This window comes from Pipistrellus kuhlii, unplaced genomic scaffold, assembly GCF_014108245.1.
Source record: "Pipistrellus kuhlii isolate mPipKuh1 unplaced genomic scaffold, mPipKuh1.p scaffold_m20_p_2, whole genome shotgun sequence".
Taxonomy (NCBI): Eukaryota; Metazoa; Chordata; class Mammalia; order Chiroptera; family Vespertilionidae; genus Pipistrellus; species Pipistrellus kuhlii.
Genome location: NW_023425515.1, coordinates 181,277,799 through 181,295,665, shown reverse-complemented (window position 1 = coordinate 181,295,665; position 17,867 = coordinate 181,277,799). Strand labels below are relative to the sequence as shown.

At 46.3% G+C, this 17,867-nt stretch overlaps 1 protein-coding gene across 4 annotated transcripts in view; it reads left to right on the top strand.

The window, feature by feature from the left end:
* The first annotated feature begins 1,714 nt into the window (after positions 1 to 1,714).
* MAN1C1 (mannosidase alpha class 1C member 1) overlaps positions 1,715 to 17,867 on the top strand; it is a 126,119-nt gene continuing 109,966 nt past the window's right edge. For 3 of the 4 annotated variants that reach the window (XM_036447803.2, XM_036447804.2, XM_036447802.2), the window contains exon 1: positions 1,715 to 2,286. In XM_036447803.2, the coding sequence (XP_036303696.1) occupies positions 1,723 to 2,286 (564 nt within the window). In that variant the 5' untranslated portion in view covers positions 1,715 to 1,722. The remainder of the gene's footprint in view (positions 2,287 to 17,867) is intronic. The other variant, XM_045585012.1, reaches the window with a different exon arrangement.

Sequence of the window (17,867 nt, the reverse complement as noted above, 5' to 3'; positions counted from 1 at the left end):
ATGATATGACAACATGCAAAAATCAATCAATGTGATACACTACACTAACAGATTATCTCAAAGGCATTTAACAATATTTAATACCCTTTTAAGATAAAAACACTTCCAGGTCTCTTTCTTGCCCTTCTACCGCTGCGGTTAGCATCTCTCCCTGCCCCACCTTGGGGTCCCGGCCCGGTTTGGGGCTGAGGGAAAAGGAAGGCGGAACAGTGGTCTACAAAAGTCCAGCCTGCAAGAGTCCAGGCCTTAACCAGCCCAACAGCGGCCACAGCTCCCGGCGTGACCACCCCTTCCTCACAGTCGGCCACAGCAGCAGCACCACCGCGGCTTCTGCGGAAGCTCTGGGGTCCCTGGGCAAGTCCCCAGCACCCTGCCAACCTGGACTGACCCTGAGGGGTGAGAGAGGTTACCCAGGGCTGGCCAGAGCCCTCCAGACCAGCCAGACCTCCTGCCACCCAGGGACCAGCCACCAAGTGGCGGGGGCGAAGCGGGGAGGTCTCGGTCGCTTCCAGGCCAGCGGACGCTGGGCACTAACCAATGGGCGACTGGGGATCCCTCCGAGGCAGCCAATGCCCTCGCTCCGCTCGCCTTCCTCCCCCCCACCCCCCGTGCCCCCCGCCAACCCCGCGCCCCGGACTGTTGGTGTGGATGGGACGCGGGGAGTGTGCACGGCGCCGGCCGCTGGAGGGGCGGGGCGTGGCTTGGAGTCCGGACCCGCTCCCACCCGCGCCGCGGCCCCGCGCTCCCTCCACGACTGGCGGCTAGCGGCCTGGCTGCGGCGCTGCGGCCGAGCTGGCCCGTGGGCGCGCAGGGGGCGTGGCCGGGGGCGTGGCCGGGGCCGGGGCGGGGCGCTGTCTCTGTGGCTGCCGGGCTGCGGCGGCGGAGGCGGCGGGCGGCGGTGCGCTCGCGTGGGGCGCAGGCTCGGCGGCAGCGGCGGCTCAGCCTGCGGCGTGGCGGCTGGTCCGGAGCGGCCGCCGCGAGCACGCCGGCTGCAGCGGGGGAGGCGCCGCCGGGGCTGCGCGCTCCGCGGGGCCGGCGGGGACCGGGAACAGGTGATCCCCGCGCGAACCCGGCGCCCGCCCGAGTTGTCGGGGCCAGAACCCCCGCTCCCGGGCGCAGCTGCTGCGGACGGCGCCGGGCTCCGGACCCCGGACCCGGGCTCGGGCAGCCCCTGCCCGGCGGGCTCCGAAGTGTGGCTCCCGCGCCCGGCGCCGTCCGCGGAGGACAAAGTTGTGGCCCCCTGGCCGGGGGGTGCTCGGGGCGCCGCGGACACGCCGGCCTCGCCCCCGAGCCCGCGCTCTCCGGAAACGGCTTCTGAGGTGAAACTTTGGGCGGAGGGGCCCGGCGTGGCGGCGAGGCCTGCGGGCGCCTCTGCGTGGACAGCGGGCCCCGCGGACGGCATGTGACGGCGCCGGCTACGGCGCGGGAAGGCGCGGGCCCGGGGCTCCGGCCGCGGCGGGCGGGGAGGCTGCGGCGCGCGGCGGCCCTCGCGGGCCCGGGCCCTGGGCCGTGCCGCCCGGCTCGCCCGGGCCCCGCCGAGGCCGCTGCGCCCCCGCCCCGGCGCGGGAAGACTCGCCCCAAACTCCTTGAACTTCCGTCGGAGGCCGTCCCCTGCCGGAGACACCAGGGGCCCCCGCCTCGGCGGCGGCGCCCCTCGACGACCGCCCTCGGAGCCGCGGGGCCGGCGGGAGCTGCCCGTCGCCAGCCCCGGGCCGGGCCACGATGCTCATGAGGAAAGTGCCCGGCTTCGTGCCGGCCTCGCCGTGGGGGCTGCGGCTGCCGCAGAAGTTCCTCTTCCTCCTCTTCCTCTCGGGCCTCTTCACGCTGTGCTTCGGGGCGCTCTTCCTGCTGCCCAACTCCTCCCGCCTGAAGCGCTTCTTCCTGGCCCCCCGGACCCAGCGGCCGGGCCTGGAAGCGGTGCCCGAAGCCCCCGGGCATCCCCCGGCCGGGGCGCGGGAGCCGCCCCCCAACCCGGCCCCCGCCGCGCCGGCCCCGGGGCAGGAGGAGCCCAGCAGCCTGGCCGGGCCCCGCCGGAGGAAAGGGTGGGCGCGGCGGACCCAGCCCCCCAGGCCGCGGGAGGAGGCCACGGCGGCCCGCAGCGGCGGCAGCAGCAGCAGCGGCGGCAGCGGTGGCCGCGCCGAGGCCCCCCAGGAGGGGAGCCCCCCGTTCAGCTTTGACTTCCACGCCTTCCGGAGCCGCCTCCGCCACCCGGTCCTGGGGACCAGGACCCGCGGCAGCGAGGAGCCCCAAAGCCTGGTGCAAACCCGGCGGGAAAAGATCAAGGAGGTAAGGACTCCTCTCCCCAAAGAGAAAAGACCTGCTTGGGCTTCCATCCACTTCCCTGGGCCGGCTATCAAGACTGGTCCCTGGTCCACTCTAGACTCGCTTGGCACCCTCTGCACCCTCCTCTCCTCCCTCTCAAACTTCCCACCTCCATTCCCACCTGCTCACGTCCCCACCGTTGGGTTCCCTAATGGTCCCTACCCCTGGCAAGTGGCAGTGGAACCACTGGGCTTCCCCCACCCCCGGTCTCTGGTCCTTCCAGCCCAGGCCCCAGCCCAGGCCCCAGCCCAGGTGGGATCCACTCCGTCCTGTGGGGCTGCTAGTAGAGTTTTGTGCTGTTTCCAGTAAGGTTCTGGAATGGACATCCTATCTGCTTTAGGAGACCAGGGCCGTGTTCTTTCTCACTGGAAACCCTGACTTCCCCCAAAAGCCGCCTATACCTGGAAGCCCAGGGATTGGGGGGCATTTGGTACCCTGTAAATCTTTAGTAATCTGGCCAGTGACCTGCAAACCAGAGTGTGACTTGCATTCTGGCTGTCGAGCCTTGGAACAGTTGCACTTAATCGTATGTGATGCGGGAAGAAGTGATCAGTAAGATGGTAGTAACGTTACAGACGCTCCAGGATTATTGGCTTAACGAAGCGGTTCTTGGACTTGTTCCCTGTAGGGATTGTACTGGGGAGTGGTTTGGAAGAATCAACTTTGATCGGAATCTTAGTCTTAGTTTAAGAAGCCAAAAGTAAACGCAGCCTCACCGAGGCTTGAAGACCGTTGCCAGGCTGCCACTGGTACCTAAATAGTCTGCTCTACCACTGCTGGAGCTGCAGTGGAGGTTTTTGCCCAGCCATGCACAGGGGGCTGCGGTGACACCCCGGGCCACCAGGGGGCCTTGGGCAAGCAGTGGGCCTAGAAAGGAGAGGATGCTCTTTCCCGGCCTCCTCTTCCCTCCCCCACCCAGGAACCCAGAAGGAAAGGGCTACTTCTCTCTGGACTTCTTGGTTTGGGGCAAAGGAGTGAGCAGGTGTGCTGTGATTTCCAGGGGGAAGGCAGCCACGTCGGGACCTGCCTGCTGAGACCTACTCAGCCAGTGGAGAGCCTAGTTGTCCCCCTCTCCTTGTCCAGATTATCCTTCCCAGCACCCACCTTTCCCCCACTCCTTGGGTCTGCTGCTACTCAGCTCTTTTGCTCTAAGTCTTGTTTGGAGACTGTCTTAATAAGTATTTGCAGGACATTTTGTGACATCAAGATAGAAAGCCACAAAGATGAGTCCTTGGTGTGTGTGTGTGTGTGTATTCTCACCTTTCAATTTGTGGAAATCTCAAAGGTGTGTGAAAGGCTGGGACTTGCAGTAGTTAAGGAGGGGTTAAGAAACTTGTCGAATACTCACCTGGACCACACATAGCCCCCTTTCTCAAAGCTGCCTTTGAGTTTCTGCCCTTTTAGACCTCCTCAGGAGGGCACTAACCCCCAGGGAAATGATGTAAAGGGCAAGGATGCAGTTTTTCATCCAGAATGTCCAGAGCTGCCAGAGATTTTCAAAAGGATCCCCAGGTGTTTTCTGCATTTGTATCTGGATGTGTGATCTGTTTCTGAAAGCCTGGGGTTGGGGTCCTGGTGGCCTGGCTAGTGGGGACTTGGCTTGCTCCTCTGTACAAAGACAGCCTCTCTTGCCGGCAGAGGCTGTGGGCTGGACTTGCTGCAGCAGTGGGGGGTGGGGGTGGGAGGTGGGAGTGGGGACTATGCTTTGCAGGTGGGTGTAAAATAACATAGCGGGTGGAGGTCCGTATTGGGTACCACCTGCCTGGATCTTTCTATTGTGGCATCTCTGTGTGCCCAGCAGTAGTTGGAGGCCTACTTGCATTGCCTGAAGTTGATGTTCAATGAGCCCTCTCTTACTATCTTGAAGACCTTAAGCTCCTCAGAATGGAGCGGCCTGGACTGTATGATTGTGTTTTGAAGCCTATTGCCTCTTCAGACTTCCTGAGTTTGGACTCCCCTCCTCCCCCAGCCCCCACTCTTTCAAACAACCTGAATAATGTGCGGCTGAGTTTTTGGTTTAACTCTTAAGCCAGAGTGATCTTGTTCCCTGATGTCCTGCCTGACGGAATGCATACGACTATTGCCGGAGAATGTCTTTATTTCCTCCTCACTTAAGTTTCTACCTGTGCCATGCCCAGGGGTGGATCATTTCAGAAAGGTGTCTGTTTTCATAAAAGGTATTGTAGCTTTTCTCTCCAGCTTGTTTATTTCCAGACATGGATTGATTAGACCCCAGGAGCAGAGGGGGAGCTAGCATCAGATAAAAAGGGCTCTGTTCTTATAAGATTAGTTTTTTGATGTTTTTTTTTTAAGTGAAAGTAAACATCAAGAGAGAGTCAGAGAGGTTGATAAATGAGAGTAAATGAAGACTGGACACTGGGCTCTAGAGCAATGAACTATAAACATTCTGCTTTAAAAATTGGACATGGGCACAGGTCTGTGCTGATAAGTTGGGTTAGAGCTGCATGGTCTGGTACATGCATCAGGAAGCAATCTGTCTCACAACCCAACTATTTCTCCTCACTTTTCGATTTTGGAACCTTAGAGGAGGCAATGTGGTGTAAAGGGGAGACCCTGTGGGTTTGACAGTTTAGCTCAGCTGTCAGCTGTCCGACTCTGGGCAAGTCACTTCAGCTCCTTCCTGGTCCTTGTTTTTCCTTCTGTAAAGGGGGGTGAGGGAGAGGCTGACCACATACACTTTTGCTCCCAGACCCGGCCTCCAAGATAGACTACCAGTCTTCTCTCTCAGCAGATGGGCTCTCCCCAGCTCAGTGTTCAGCATGTCTTAGTCCCATGAAGTCAGGGACAGAAGGGTGTTGCTGTTGATGGTGCTGGTGTTTATGTTATATCCCTAACACCTAGTCGAGAGCAGACATTTATAGAGTTGATTAAGTTAATTATTCCTATGGCTCATAAATTTAAGTGTAGAGGTGAGATTGAACAGTGACAGATCCTCAGCTTGGGCTCATGAAGAGTAAAGGGCTGGCGAAAATGTAAAACGGCTTGCTAGCAGTCTTTCCTTTCAGATCTGATGATGATCTAGGAAATTATTGTTAAAATTAGTATAGAGACCTCAGCTATAGGTGGGATTCTGATGAATTTAAGTTCGACAGACTTTTCTCACTCATGACAAGAATTGAGGGTATATAGCTTGTCAGGGTTACTTCCCAATGAAGGGATTCGAACTCTCTTGGCCGCTATTAATGCCGATTGGTTGCTGAGCTGGGGAGCCTCAGTTGTCCCTTCCAGTGAAAGGGGCTTTTGTTGAAGGGAATTGAGCAGTCTGAGACATTGAGTGTCAGAGTGGGGCTGCCCTTAGCCCTATGAAGAATATGGGTTAAATTTCAGCCTCATTCCCATCCCCTCTACCCTTACCCCCCACTGTATGTGGCAGCCCCACTAAGAATCCAACCTGTGTCACACTACCAACCCCAACCCAAGAGGAAAATCCCTATTAATCACTGTGCCTCAGTTTTCATGGTAAAATGAACAGACTGGCATTGAGAGGATTCTTATCTCTCCATCACTCCCACCTGTTTACTGTTTTGTTTATGGATCTGCCCAAGCACCTAGAGTAGGGTATGGTACCTAGTTGGCTCAGACACTTGAATGAGTGGCTACAGAAAAAAATCTATAAACTAATAGTTAAGGTTACTGTGGCAGAGGCTGGCCCTTCTTCATAGGGCTCTTGATTCTGAGTCTCAGAGTAGGGGGCCACAGCCAGATTTGGGGGCTTCTAAAAGACTCAAGAGATATTACAGAAGTGCAGTAATTTTCCAAGTCCAAGTTTAACTCTTAAGGCAGTGCGGAGGGGGCAGCCATGAGTGAAATCTTTCATGCCTGGATAGCAGGCATCTTCGGGATGCCCGAGTCGCCCTGGAATGCCTGCAACTTGGCAGGGAGTGCCCGGGCTCTTGCCGTCGGTGCCTGCTGCGTTAAGCCTCCAGGATATTGCTGGTTATGATGTGTGGCCATGTCTGAGTAAGTCATCTTGGTAAATGATCTTTGCTCCCCATTAATGGGCTGGTTCGTTAGTCATGTGTGGTTTCTCTGTATGTCTGATTTATCACCACCAGTGTCAGGGACAGGTAGGAAAATTAAAGGGCTTTGTGTTCTTTGTAGCATGTGAATCTGAGCCTGTGAGATGTTAGGATAATTAATATTAGGAATGCCTCGGATTTACATAGCTTTCCTTTGAAGAGCTCTGTTTAAATTGCAAATCCATCTAATGTTTGATGGATCCCTCCCCTGTCCTTCAGTCTTACTCTTGTCCTGCTCTATGATACATTTAATATGATAGGAAGAGTGGCCTCTAGTAACTGGGAAGGTCCCTAGGGAGATCCTTGCATCCTAAGTTCATTCAGATTCTTCATCCTTCCTCCTCAGAGCGGAGTACTGCCAGGAAAGCTTAGAACTTGTCCCAGCCAGGTGTGCAACTTACCACCTGCAGGCTGGGTGGATCTCACTTTCATTTTGAGTTGCGCCATCACTTGGGGGAATTAGGAGCAGACATTCCAGGAGCAATTGCTGCTGGGGCCTCAGATCCCTAACTTTCTTTAGTGTTTGGTGTAGACACGACTAATACAATGACTTTTAAAAGCCAGCTGCTTATTTCACATTGTAGTTAGCAAGGGGGTAAGAATATAGGTTTCCATGCAGTTTTCAGAGTGACTGATTTACATCCAAACTCAAGAAATGCCTTTTCTCTAGCTTTCCCTGAAGACTGATCCATTACTCCACTGAAAATAAATATTGTGATAGATATCAGGCATACTTTGCTCAAAGGGACTTACATCTTTTCTCTTATTGAAAAGAATAAATCAGGCGTGCAGATTGGAAGGCCCTGTGTAGGGAAGCTGTTTGGTAATCTAGGTGGGCACCCAGCCTTGAGGTGCTGCCTCTGGCTAGGGGACGGTGCCTGCCTCTGCATCCTAAGCTGAGTCTGTGTTAAGGGAAGAGGTGGGAGCTCTAGGAAATTCTCTCCCTACCTTGCTTTTATGGGTCAGGTCAGGAAAGCCTTAGCAAGGAAATGATGGACAGGATTCAGGAGAGTCGTTGCCTCAGGTGAATTCATGGGCATTTATTACCTTTCTTTATTACATTTCTTTAAAACAAGGGCCATGCACAGGGCTGGGAGAATGTCATAAACCAAGGATTATTATCATTCCATTTTTGTACACCTGCAGTCCAAAAAAAAAAAAAAAAATCAAACAAAAAAACAGGCTCATCTAACAATAAGCCCTGGCTCTTAATTTCCCATTACCCTGGGGCCAAGGCCTTATGCACAAGTGTTTGCATAATTTGGGGAAATTTCAGCTTTCTTAGCTCTGTATTTTCATGGCAGGTGATGGTAGGAAACAAACTGGAGACTCAAAGAAATTTGAGGACTCAAAATTCACCCTCACTCAGCTCTGGGGACTAGTTAATAGGTGAGGCAGCATACTTGGTTCTCTCTCTCTTTTTTTTATTTTAATTTTTAATCCCCACCTGAGGATATTTTTTCCATTGATTTTTAGAGAGAGAGTAAGATAGAAACAAATATCGATGTGAGAGAAACATCCATTGGTTGCCTCTTTCAAGAGCCTTGACTGTGGGGAGGGAGCCTGCAACTGAGGTACATACCCTGGAATCAAACCTGAGACTCTTCGGTCCGCAGGCCAACACTCTATCCACTGAGCCAAACCAACTAGGGCCATACTTGATCCTTTTAAATGCAGATACCACTGTAAGCCACACTTGCTTTTTGGTGTCTCCATTCCTGAAGAGCAGAAGCTATAGAAGATCACATAGCTGCGGAGTGATGACCCACTTGAAGGTGTTGCTTCCTCTGAGGAAGCTGTATTTGAAGATTTGGGTTTGGAGTTCCGCAAACTCAGCAGCAGAACAGCAGACTACAAGGGGTCTGAGTATGTCTCTTAACTCTGAATTTCCACTAATTAAAGGCCAGGCAATTGTCCTTCTGTGTTAGCGCAGCACTGTTAGTGGTCACTTTTACCAAAGAAACTTTGACATACTGATTCGTGTCCTCCTTAATAGATAAGCAGTATTTATGCTCTTATCGGGAATGTTCTGGGTGTCAGCTGCTCCACAGGTGAAACTTACAGACAAACAGTTTTCACTCCATAGCAACCATTTTCGAGGACTGAAGAATAGATTTTGCTTCTCTCCTTTCATCTCTGTCATAAAATCCACTGTGCAGTACAGCAATGTTCTATAGGGCATGAGGAGGTGCATAGATAAGACTCTTGGCCTCTCAGTGCCTGTCCCTCTGCTCCTTCCCAGTCAGTCCGCCGTCATCCACCTCCCACCACTGTTTTGATTTGTCACCAGAGATTAGTTCCACCTGTTCTAGAACTCCACTTAAATGGAATAGCACAATATATGCCTTTTTGTACAAGGCTTTTTCATGCATGTGGGATCAGTACTTCACTCCTTTTTATTGTGGAGATGTATCCTGTTGTGTACATATACCACAGTTTGTTCATCTGCTGACCTGTTGTTGGACTTCTTGGTTGTTTCCAGTGTTTGGCTGTTATGAATAAGCTGCTATGAACATTGTATGTACAAGTCTGTGTAGGCATGTTTTCCTTTCTTTTGTGTAGATATGTATGTTTAACTTTAAAAGAAACTGGGACTGCTGAAACCGGTTTGGCTCAGTGAATAGAGCGTCAGCCTGCGGACTGAAAGGTTCCAGGTTCGATTCCGGTCAAGGGCATGTACCTTGGTTGCGGTCATATCCTCAGTAGGGGGTGTGCAAGAGGCAGCTGATCGATGACTCTCTCTCATCGATGTTTCTAACTCTCTATCCCTCTCTCTCTTCCTCTGTAAAAAATCAATAAAATATATTAAAAGAAAAAAGAACTGGAACACTTCTCCAAGTAGTTAGATTATTTTATACTTCGACCAACAATGTGTGAGGATGTCTTCAGCAACACTAAGTATTGTCCACCTTTTAAGTTTAGCTATTCTGTGTGATGTGTACTGGTATTTCATAGTGATTTTAATTTTTGTTTTCCTGTTAACTATCTATAGTGAACATCTTTTCATGTGTTTTATTTGCCATTTCTGTATCTTCCTTTTATGTGCCTATTAAAACATATTGCCCTTTTTTTGTTAAAAAAAAAAAAAAGCTCTGTTTATCATCTTATTGAATTCTAGAAATTCTTTACATATTCTAGATATAACTTCTTTGTCAAGTATATATGTATTTGCTCCTCTTCTATGGTTTATCTTTCCATTTTCTTAATGGTGTCACTCAGAGGGCAGAAGTTTCAAATTTTAATTAAGTCCAATGTATCAATATTTTTTATGGATATTGTTTCTGTCTGTACTTAAAAGAAAATCTTGCTCTGGCCAGTTTGGCTCAGTGGATAGAGTGTTGGCCTGCAGACTAAAGGGTTCTGGGTTCAATTCCAGTCAAGGGCACATGCTTAGGTTGTGGGCTCAATCCCCAGTAGGGGGCGTGCAGGAGGTAGCCAATCCATGATTCTCTCTCATCATGGATGTTTCTGTCTTTCTCTCCCTTTCCCTTCCTCTCTGATATCAATAAAATATTTATAAATAAATAAATAATAAAAGAAAATCTTTGCCTACCCTAAGGTCATAAAGATTCTCTTTTTATTTATTTTTATTTTTTAAAAAAATTATTTTTCTTTCTTTTTAAAAAAAAATATTTTATTGATTTTCCACAGAGAGGAAGGGAGAGGGACAGTGAGCTAGAAACATTGATGAGAGAGAGTCATCGATCAGCTGCCTCTTGCATGCCTCCTACTAGGGATGTGTCTGAAACTAAGGTACATGCCCTTGACTGGAATCGAACCTGGGACCCTTCAGTCCCGCAGGCTGACACTCTATTCACTGAGCCAAACTGGTTTGGGCAAGATTGTCTTTTTTTAATTCTACAAGCTTGATAGTATTAGTTTTGACAGGTCTTTCATCTATTTCAAATTAATTTTTCTATATGGTGTGAGGTAGGGGTTGCAGTTCATTATTTTCCACTTAGATGGTCCAGTTGCTTAGCACTGTTTTCTTTTCCCCATTGATTTGCTTTGATGCCCCGTTAGATTGACTATATATATATATATAGTCAATATATGTGTGTGTGTGTGTGTGTGTGTGTGTGTGTGTCATTCTGTTTCAGGACTCTTCTGAATGCCAATTCATACTATTTTTCATGCTGGAGCTTTAGTAAGTGTTAAGAACTTAAGGTCATCTGATTCCTTCATCTTGGAACTTCTTTTTCAAAATAGATTTGGCTATTACATAGGTGCTTTACATTTCTGCATATATTGAGAACAAGCTAATCAGTTTTTATGAAAATTCCTGTTAGGACTTTGATTGGATTTTCCTTGAATTTATAAATCAACTTGGGAATAATTGATTTCTTAACAGTATTGGGTTTATGAATGTGGTATCTCTATTAATTTAGATTTTTTTAAAATTTCTCTGAACAGTGTTTTGTAGTTTTTAATGAAGAGGACCTGGATATTTTTTATGCTGTTGTAAATGCTTTCTTTAAATTTTTATTTTTCAATTGTTGTTAGTATATAGAAACATAATAGATGGTTTTGTACATTGACTTTTCATCAAGTGACCTCATTGAATTTATTAATTTTTAAATATTTTTAGGATCTTTTGTGCATATACTCATTTTGTCTGTGAGTCAAGACAGTTTTACCTTTTCCTGTCCAATGATTATGCCTTTCATTTATGTTTCTTGCTTCATTGCACTGGCTAGGCCTTCTAGTTCAATATGATTTTTATGATTGTTGATCATATGATTTTTATTAATATATTAAATAGATGTGAGAATTGACATCTTTGCCTTGTTCTTGATAGCAAGGGAAAAATGACTTTCACCACTAAGTATGATGTTAGGTACAGGTTTTGATAGATGCCTTTTATCAGATTGAGGAAGCCCCCTTCTATTCCTACTTTGCTGAGAGTTTTTATCAGGAATAGAATTGAATTTTTTCAAATGTTTTTCCCCCCTATATTTACAGAGATGATCATCATATGATTTTCTTCTTTAATTCTGTTAATAGTGTTGATCATATTGATTTTAACAAAATGTTATCCCAACATGCATTTGATTTTCTAGTATTTGATATTTTTTGCTTGATATAGAATTTTCAGTTGATTTTTCTTTTTTTTACATAAAAAACCCATTGATTTGTAACTTGCCTTGTTTCTGATGAGATTAGGATATATTTCCTTGTGTGTAATGTTTCCCCCCTTTCTTTCAATGCTGTTAAGATTTTCTCTTTATCTTTAATTTTTAATAATTTGACTATGCTGTGCTTAAGTGTGGATATCATTGTTTATCCTTCTTGGGGTTTGTTAAGCTTCTTTGAGTAATATTTTTTTCATTAAGTTTGGAAACATTTTGCCCATATTTCTCTTTTTTTCCCCATAAAGAAGAAATTTTATGATTTTTATTAATATATTTAATTTTCTCACTGTTATTAACAGAATAAACCCAAAGTTTTTAGTATAACAGTTATGTCCTTCATCATTGATTGAGGTTTCTGTTTTTCTATTGTTGAGGTTATTACAGATGTCCCTCTTTCTCTCCCCCCCCCCCCCCCCCCCCCCCCGCCATTGCCCCAGTTCTGGCCCCAACGCAGGCCTTCGCCACCCTATTGTCTGTGTCCATAGGTAATGTATATATGCATATAAGATCTTTGTTTAATCTCTTCTTGCCCCCCAACCCCTTCCCTCTGAGAATCATCAATCTGTTCCATTTCTGTGTCTCTGATTCAATTTTATTCACCAGTTTATTCTGTTTGTTAGATTTCTTAGTTGTTTATTTTGATTTTTAGATTCAATTGTTGATAGGTATATATTTGTTGCTATTTGTTGTTTATTTTTTTATCTTTTTCTTTATCTTCTTCATCCTCTTCTTACAGAATACCCTTCAACATTTCATATGATACTGGTTTGGTGGTGATGAACTTCTTTACCTTTTTCTTGTCTGTGAAGCTCTTTATCTGACTTTCAATTCTAAATGATAGCTTTACTGGGTAAAATAACCTTGGTTGTAGTCCTTGCTATTCATCATTTTGACTATTTCTTGTCAGACCCTTCTGGTCTTTGTTGAGAAATAGCTGACAATTGTATAGGCATTCCCTTGCTTTGCTCTTGCTGCTTTTAAGATGGTTTCTTTGTCTTTAGCCCTTGGCATTTTAATTATGATTTGTCTTGGTGTGGCCCTCTTTGGGTTCCTCTTGTTTGGGACTCTCTGTGCTTCTTGTACTATATAGTAAGTCTTTTTCTTTCACCAGTAGGGGAAGTTTTCTGTCATTATTTCTTCAAATAGGTTTTCAATATCTTGCTCTCTATCTTTTTCTGGCATGTCCACAATGTGAATATTGATATGCTTGAAGTTGTCCCAGAGGCTCCTTGCACTATCTTCATATTTTTGATTCTTACTTCTTTTGCTTTTCTGGTTGGGTGTTTTTTGGCTTCCTCACATTTCAAATCGTTGCTTTGATTCTCAGAATCCTCTCCTGTACTATTGAATCCCTGTATATTATTCTTTATTTCAGTCAGTGTATGCTTAATTTATGACTGGTTCTTTTCCTTTTTTGTTTTGTTTTGTTTTTTAAGGTTTCTAGAAGATTCTTGAATAATCTTATAACCGTGGTTTTGAACTCTGTATCTAGTAGTTTGCTTTCTTCCATTTCTTTCATTTGTGACATGTTTCTTTGTCTCCACATTTTGGCTGCTTCCCTGTGTTTGTTTCTATATATTGGGTAGAGCTGCTATGTATCCTTGAGTTGGTAGAGTGGCCTTTTGTAGTAGGTGTTCTGTAGGGCCCAGTGACTCAACTTCCCCATTTACCTGAGCTGGGATCTCTAGGTGCACTCCTTTGTGGTCTGTGAGCACAGTTTTGTTGTAGTTGAGACTTGATTGCTTTTGGTGTCTCTGGGAGGAATTGACCTCCAGGCCAATTTGCTATGAGGACCAGCTGTAACTACAGTGGGAGAGCTGCTGGGTAGGAGACACCCCTATGGAGCAGAACTTGCTTCATTGCGGCTTTGGTGCACACTGAGTCTGCCCCTTGAGTGTGTCTCTTATGGTTGTATAGAGTTGTAATCTGCTATGGTCTGACAAATAGTTAAAAATCAGGACTGTTCTGCCAAAAGCGGGACGTCTGGTCACCTTATACATGTGTCTACTCAGTTTTTATGACAAACATTGTGAATACTACTTTTTTGAGATTCTAAATTTTAAGTAGTTTTTCTTACCCTTTATGCTAGGCTATCAGCTGTCAGTGCTTTTAGCTACCAGGATACCTGCCTCTTGCTGCTTTATTCTTTGCTCTTCCTATTTTGCTATTTTCTAATCTGCAGTTAGCTAGGAAACCATTCAATCTAGCTTGTTAGCATTATGTAAAGTACAAATAAGCAGACTTGAGTAGGTCTCTAAGGACTCCTGAATCAAGTGCAGAACTTTAATATACATATTTTAGTGTAGTTTAGATATTTAAAGATTCTTATTCATTTTTGGTAATTGGTATTAGATGCATGAAATATACTATTGTGTTGAAACCATGCCCTGAATAGAGACAATAGTTCTCAGAAGGGCTCCTAATTTCTGGTTGATGTCATCTTAAGTTATGTGTGCATATTTTTTCTTTTCTGCTTTTAGATGTTAGAAGAAATATTTGTTGATATTGTGATGTTCCAGCAGCCTCCATTAGTGTGACTTTCCTCTTGGGATTTTTTAACGCGTCTAATATTTTCTCTGGCTCTTTGCCTTAAGTCTAATGACGGCACTTTAAAATTTGGTTTGTAAATCCTCACATTAAAAAAAAAGTACTGTTTGAGTAGGCCAAATAGCTGAATTACTGATCAGAGGGAAGCTAAATGTACATGGCTAAAGGATTTCCAAGGTGCATCTGTGAGATTTGATCCCTTATTTCCCCTTGTTCAGGAAAACTCAGAATGAAGTAAGTGTAATATCTTTTTGAAAAGGCTACCTTTAATTGCATTTGTCTCATTGGGATATGTGGGAGTTGAAAAAAAGTTATGTCTCTCACTACTTAAGATCCTTCTCCCCATTTGCATTTGTAGAATGAGCCTCTCAGAGTTTAAACCTACATTTTACTAAGTAAATGCTGGTTTCCTGGGAAGACATTTTGGCGACTTTTTGTTTTTCTGTACTTGTGTTCTTGACCTAAATTAGCAAGTCTTCCTCTGTTCCAACTTTTCCCAAAGACACTCTTCATATCTTGTCCATGTCATACCTGACAGAGTTTGGTGTATTCTTGGTTTTAATTATAAGAATCATGGGAAAAGAAGACTTTAGTGTCTTGCTTTCAGAACTGGATCTTTTAGAGAACAGCCTATCAAATACAAGCAAGTTTGCTACTTTAGATTATAAGGAAACCCCCTATAAGAAAGGTTCATGTATTGACAGAAAAAATAGAAGCTTGGTCTAGAGACTTCTAGCAGTTTCAGAAACAGGCCTTCCCGGGTGAATAGTACTATGTAAGGGACTTCACACTGTCTTCATGCTGTCTCTCAAAGATGGTCTTGTGCAATAGCCTCCCTATTATCATTCTAGGAGGTCTATGTCTAATTATCCATCTTTAAGTAGCGAAGAATGGTACCTGAGTGGCAAGAGTCCAGATGGGACTGAGGGAGACAAGCAATGTTAACATTTCCTGTGATTAGGATGGATTAGATTGAAGCATAATGAGATTTTCTGTGCTCTGAGTAAAGTGCTCTTAAACTTGGCACCAGTGGGAGCAGAATTCCAGTTTGTCAGCCGTGGAATTTGAAGTCTTCTTGCATGTTAGAAAAAGGGTTTCGGGCTCTCTGGCCTCTGTATCACCCATTGTCTCCCCCCCCCCCCCCCCCCCAAATTGTCTTTTAAATCCCCAGGAGAATCTGATGCCCATCCCCGCATAGACAAATCAGATCAGTAATTCCTCCAGTGTGTGGTATTCTTAGTAGAGCCCTAGGTTCCTGGTAAGAATTTAGCTGATCCCCACAACAGCCTCTGGCCTACTGGGCACATCCTGTAATTCATTTTATAGTGAACATAAAGAAGACCTTGAAAAGGAAGTGGCCAGCTCCAGGCCCTGCCCATTTAAATTGTGATGCACTGACTTAAACCTCTTCTCCTGACACTTAGGTTGACATTCTTTCTCTTACATCATCTGAAAGCTAATGAGTGATAATTAGAGGAAGAGTTCACTTTGGGATGGGATAAAGTTCCAGTTGTCGTAGTCTTTGTAGATATTCAAAAGAACTGGTCTCATTAATCTTTAGAACAGGGATTTTGATCTTCATTGCAATCTAGAACCCACTAGGAGATCTTAATAAATACCGAGGCCCCAGTTCCTCCCCCCAGAGAGTCTGATTTAATTGGTCCGGCGTGAAGCCTAAGCAATAGAATTTTTACAATCTTCCGAGGTGGTTCTATCATGCATCATGCTTTAGATTCCTCTATGTCAGTTCTGTCTTCACAATGGGCTATATCTCCTTTCTGGCTAGATTTCCCTTTTACCCATTTATGGAAGAGGTTGGACATTTTCTATATTTATTAAGACCTCAACCAGGATTGGGAAGGAAAAAAATGAGCTGGGGAAAAGACTCCATTAAAATTGAATTTTCTAGAGTTAAAGAACACATGCTATTAACATGATCAACAAAGGCCATGAATTTATTATAACTGTAAGAAAAATATTGAAAACAGCAACTAATTGAGCCCCAGTTATGCACTGAAAGCTATATGAGCTGAAGAAACAACGAAGACATCTCTGGCTTTAAGACATTTTATAGTGTAAGATTGTCGTGTGTCTGAATCACTTCCCACCACACACAGATGTATAGAGGGAGAAAAACATTGGTTAGCTGCATAAATATTTGCCTGTTCCTCCTAAATCTCTTTTGGGGAAGCAGGTGGGCATAAACATCTGAAATGAAAATAGGTGCTTGCCCAGAAGTAGATTTCCCAAAAGGCCATCGCCCTCCCTCCTGTGGCTGCTGCCTCTTCCGCATTCCGGCTAACAGAGCAGCCTTTTCACATTGCTGCTTGGGCCTTAAAATCGAGTAATGGCTGCTCAGGAAAAAGGAGATATTGAAGGAGTAGAAGAGCCAAACCCAGCCCCCGGTGCTCACATTCACAGCAGCTGCAATCATATCTTCTCCACCTCGCCAGGAGCCACATGTGACTTAGCCTGAGGATTGCTGTCCTGGGTTGATCAGATCAAATCTATCCTGGCCACTTCCGAGGGGAGCTGCGGAAGGTGAGGAGAGTATGCTGTATGTCAATGTGAGTGTCCTCCCCGCAGTTCAGTGACGGTCCCCTGGAGAGCTGTTTCCATATGAGAAACCTTTGAATTCTCAACCAGTACCAAGTTGCAATCTTTCTTCAGTCTGTCCCCACTACTTCTAGCAAATTCTTTGGCTGATGTGGACTATAACACGAGTCCTTTTTTTCCTAAACTTATTTCATTCCAGCTTACAGGGGGCGGGCATTTAGATCTAATGGAGAGTCAGACTTCGGAGAAGAAATTTCCTTCTGTCATTCAATCTTATGTTTGAGTGAGCTCACTCGGAGGCGCTGGCTGCAAGAAGCAGAGACGAGGATGGAGCCTGGCAGATGGCTGTGGCTGCGGCTTCCTGCAGGCCTGTGTGGGGAGATGATTGTTTGTATATTGGTTTTCATTTATGTGTTGGTCTTATTTTCATCTTCCTGAGGTACCCAGATGCTATGGTGATAGATTGGTTGGAAACGACTCATTTGTCAGGGTTCCATGGGGGACGTGGCTTTCCTTCCTGTGTGCAGTGGAGTCTAAAATGTTTAATTAGATGCTGAGGCATTTCTGCAAGGGTCCATTTCTGCCAGTTCTCCCAGGTGGATGCCAGTCCTTAGGTTGGAGAGGGTTTGGGGCTTTTCTGAGCCCAACCTTCTCTCCTCTCCTTTCTGTCTTGATATAATCCTCATCTACCTCCTTTTAGCTGCTGGGGTTTTGTTCTCTATCGTTTTTGTTCTAGAAACTGCCTTCATGTGACTGTCAGAATTTGCAGAGCTGATGCGTGTTGGAAATCTAGTTGTCAAACAGGTTCAAACCAGACTTTATGAAATAATGTAGTTGAACGATGTGTAGTGAGAGGAATATTAACAACCTGCTGCTTATCTGTCTCGTCCCAGTTCAACTTTTCCAGGGACTTACCTTGCTCTGACTGCGTGCCAGGCAGTGCCCTGGAGGCTGAGGATGCAGAGGTGAGGCTTCTGTCCTCAACGAGTGCAACAACATGTACACACTGTGACTCCGTGAAGGCGCCCAAACAAAGGAGTGAACAAAGAGCTGGGGAGTTATGTCAACTTGGTGTGAGCTTTGGGGAAAGGATGGCATTTCAGGCAAATGTGGAGAGAAGGGGGGCAGTGGGCTTGCAAAAAAAAGCAAGGAGCTCCATGTGCTGGGTCTGGGGAGGTGTCACAGCGTGGGTGTGGGAGGGGAAGTTTGAACTGGCTAAGGTTTCCACCTTGGGTAGATGGAGACATCTGGAATTGGGAACCAGGAGAAA